Source organism: Erpetoichthys calabaricus, chromosome 3 (assembly GCF_900747795.2).
Source record: "Erpetoichthys calabaricus chromosome 3, fErpCal1.3, whole genome shotgun sequence".
Lineage (NCBI taxonomy): Eukaryota > Metazoa > Chordata > Cladistia > Polypteriformes > Polypteridae > Erpetoichthys > Erpetoichthys calabaricus.
Window position 1 is genome coordinate 9,992,594 of NC_041396.2, and position 3,932 is coordinate 9,996,525.

Below are 3,932 nucleotides of genomic sequence, written 5' to 3' on the forward strand. Positions count from 1 at the left end.
AGATAGATAGATAGATAGATAGATAGATAGATAGATAGATAGATAGATAGATAGATAGATAGATAGATAGATAGATGTGAAAGGTGCTATATGATAGATAGATAGATAGATAGATAGATAGATAGATAGATAGATAGATAGATAGATAGATAGATAGATAGATAGATTATTGAAAGGCACAATATAATAGATAGATAGATAGATAGATAGATAGATAGATAGATAGATAGATAGATAGATAGATAGATAGATAGATAGATAGATAGATAGATGTGAAAGGCGCTATATGATAGATAGATAGATAGATAGATAGATAGATAGATAGATAGATAGATAGATAGATAGATAGATAGATAGATAGATAGATAGATAGATAGATGTGAAAGGCGCTATATGATAGATAGATAGATAGATAGATAGATAGATAGATAGATAGATAGATAGATAGATAGATAGATAGATAGATGTGAAAGGTGCTATATGATAGATAGATAGATAGATAGATAGATAGATAGATAGATAGATAGATAGATAGATAGATAGATAGATAGATAGATAGATGTGAAAGGTGCTATATGATAGATAGATAGATAGATAGATAGATAGATAGATAGATAGATAGATAGATAGATAGATAGATGTGAAAGTCGCTATATGATAGATAGATAGATAGATAGATAGATAGATAGATAGATAGATAGATAGATAGATAGATAGATAGATAGATAGATGTGAAAGGCGCTATATGATAGATAGATAGATAGATAGATAGATAGATAGATAGATAGATAGATAGATAGATAGATAGATTATTGAAAGGCACAATATAATAGATAGATAGATAGATAGATAGATAGATAGATAGATAGATAGATAGATAGATAGATAGATAGATAGATGTGAAAGGCGCTATATGATAGATAGATAGATAGATAGATAGATAGATAGATAGATAGATAGATAGATAGATAGATAGATAGATGTGAAAGGCGCTATATGATAGATAGATAGATAGATAGATAGATAGATAGATAGATAGATAGATAGATAGATAGATAGATAGATAGATAGATAGATAGATAGATAGATAGATGTGAAAGGTGCTATATGATAGATAGATAGATAGATAGATAGATAGATAGATAGATAGATAGATAGATAGATAGATAGATAGATAGATAGATAGATAGATAGATGTGAAAGGTGCTATATGATAGATAGATAGATAGATAGATAGATAGATAGATAGATAGATAGATAGATAGATAGATAGATAGATAGATAGATTATTGAAAGGCACAATATAATAGATAGATAGATAGATAGATAGATAGATAGATAGATAGATAGATAGATAGATAGATAGATAGATAGATAGATAGATAGATAGATAGATAGATGTGAAAGGCGCTATATGATAGATAGATAGATAGATAGATAGATAGATAGATAGATAGATAGATAGATAGATAGATAGATAGATAGATAGATAGATAGATAGATAGATAGATAGATAGATAGATAGATAGATACTCGGTGTATACTGATTGCTTTTTGCCCTTTTGGCCACGATACATGACTTGTAAAGTTATATTTCAGTTCCTTTCTGCTCCAGTAATTCGGTGTATCGGTTTGTTCCAATTTAAACTGCTGTGTAAATCAAATCGGATATCCAGACTGTGGACTGCAGCATTACGTTGTGATCAAATCTGCAACAATCGCCGATTCCTTGCAGCAGTCGCGGTGGGGTACAGACCCCCATGTCTGGCTGCTCTTCCGCCCGTGCCACTCTTTTCCTTCTCTCTTTTTTTTTTCTTTCCCCAGCCCCCAAGCCCCCCACACGCAGTCTCTGTCGGCGCAGCAGCCCTCATTCCCAGTCCCCCTCTCACGCGCAGCAGGGGGAGTGCCAAGCCCCGCCAAGCCCCGCATCCCGCTCCACTCCACAGACATCTCTCCTTCCCCCGCCTCTGGCCCAATGAGAGCGGAGACACAAAGTCGCTGTCAACACTTTTCCTCGGCGCTGCGCCGCACAGAGCAGATCTTCGTTGTGATCAGAGGGGCGAAAAGAGAGAGAGAGAGAAACACACACACAGAGTGAGGGTCGCTTTACTGAAAGGTGACACGGTCCAAGCAGGTCCATGCAGCCGACCCGCGCCTTGCTATCATCAGTCTCCAGCGGACATGCCGGCACCCCCTGGGAAGAAGCAAGCGGCGCTTTGGTAAAATAAAAGAGAGACAGACAGAGTGAAAGAAAGAAATAAAGGGAAAGAGAGATGGAATGTCGGTGGATCCGTGAGTGAGATCGGACATAGTCACTTGAGAGAGATGCCGGCTTTCAGCCGGACGCGACGGAGGAGCACCGCCGGGGGCCCAAGCAGCACCGTGGGGCCCCCCGCCACGTCCCGTCTCTACCTGGCCTTCCTGTTTTTGCTCCTCACTCTCACACCCAGGGTGGACTCGTCATGGTGGTGAGTAGAAAGAAAGAAAGAAAGAAAGAAAGAAAGAAAGAAAGAAAGAAAGAAAGAAAGAAAGAAAGAAAGAAAGAAAGAAAGAAAGAAAGAAATCTTTCGGTGGCATTTAGGGCGGACAGGTGTGATAAAAGTCGGACAACTGAGTAGCGTGACAGCGGATTGCTGGCAGTGGGTTGCTGGCATTGGAGTGCCGTTATGTAATTATTATGTGTATTAACAAGTGTATTAACGATGTCAGAATTCATCAGAACAACTGGAGTGTACAACGAGGAAGACACGTGAGATTAAAATGTCGGGGAGTAAAATTTGGATTGACAATACACTTCTGTCTCCATCGATTTGAAACCAAATTGCCAAATGTACACGACGCGTGAAATATGACATTGTTTAATATTAGAAAATATAGCCCGAAGCTTAACGTGTTTTACATTACGTGTGCTGTAAAAGTGGAAATGCAGACGAAGGAATTCCGTCTTTCCAGTTTCTTGAATCTGCGCGTTCCGATAAAAGTCGAAGTCGATCCGCACAGCGTGAGCGCCAATTCGGGGTACACGACTGGGCGGGACGCGCGTCAATCGCGAGACATTCACCTACACTAACCTTTACCAGAATATAAATTAAAAATGTTTCAGTGTGTATTAATGTGTAGACAAGGGGTTCAAACGCGCAAAACCAAAAATGAAGATGCGTATACGTTTGGGTTTGCTGTCAGAATTCTAAGAAAACGTAACCAAGGTACACGCTTAAAAATAAAGGCACCGAAGCGGTTCTTCAAAGAGATGCTATAGGGGAACCATTTTTGATTCCCCAAAGGGACCAACTACATGAAGGTGCGAGGAAGATCCCTCGTTAATTTAGATCCGTAACAGGCTTCACAAGTAAAGGAAATACATTTCGGTTCTTGATTTCAAAAGTGGGAAAGGCGCTATATAAATAAAATATATTACTGTTATTATTATTATTAGTAGTAGTAGTAGTAGTAGCATTATTATGAAAGGATCAGGCTAAGTTGATGTTTTCTTTAACTTTCCTGCTAAGTAGTCTACTACAGGGGTCCCCAACTCCGGTCCTGGAGGACCACAGTGGCTGCAGGTTTTCATTCTCGCACTTTTCTTAATTAGTGACCTGTTTTTGCTGCTCATTAACTTCTTTTGAATTCATTTTAATTGACTTGCTCTTGAACGCTCAGTCCCTTTAATTGTTACAAAACGACCCAAAACATGACCAGCAAACTGTGTCCATCATACAATACCCGAAAATAAAGAAAGATGAATGTCTCAGGAATGTTGATCTGCTCAGGTCCACAAAACATTTTAAGAGAACTCTTAGAAAAGAGAAAATTAACGATTTCGGAAATGTCTGATTTTGCATAATGGGAGCAGCAACAAGCCACAGAATTATAGGACGGGTTTAATTAACAAGAAGACTCGGTGACTAATTAAGCAGCTGGTTGGAGTGAAA

General features: G+C 38.4%; 1 protein-coding gene across 1 annotated transcript in view; it reads left to right on the top strand.

Annotated features, from left to right (window-relative positions):
* The first annotated feature begins 1,950 nt into the window (after positions 1-1,950).
* The window catches only part of wnt2bb (wingless-type MMTV integration site family, member 2Bb), a 165,268-nt gene continuing 163,286 nt past the window's right edge, over positions 1,951-3,932 (top strand). Inside the window, exon 1 of the mRNA XM_051924458.1 lies at positions 1,951-2,468. Coding sequence (XP_051780418.1) covers positions 2,326-2,468 — 143 coding nt within the window. The 5' untranslated portion in view covers positions 1,951-2,325. The remainder of the gene's footprint in view (positions 2,469-3,932) is intronic.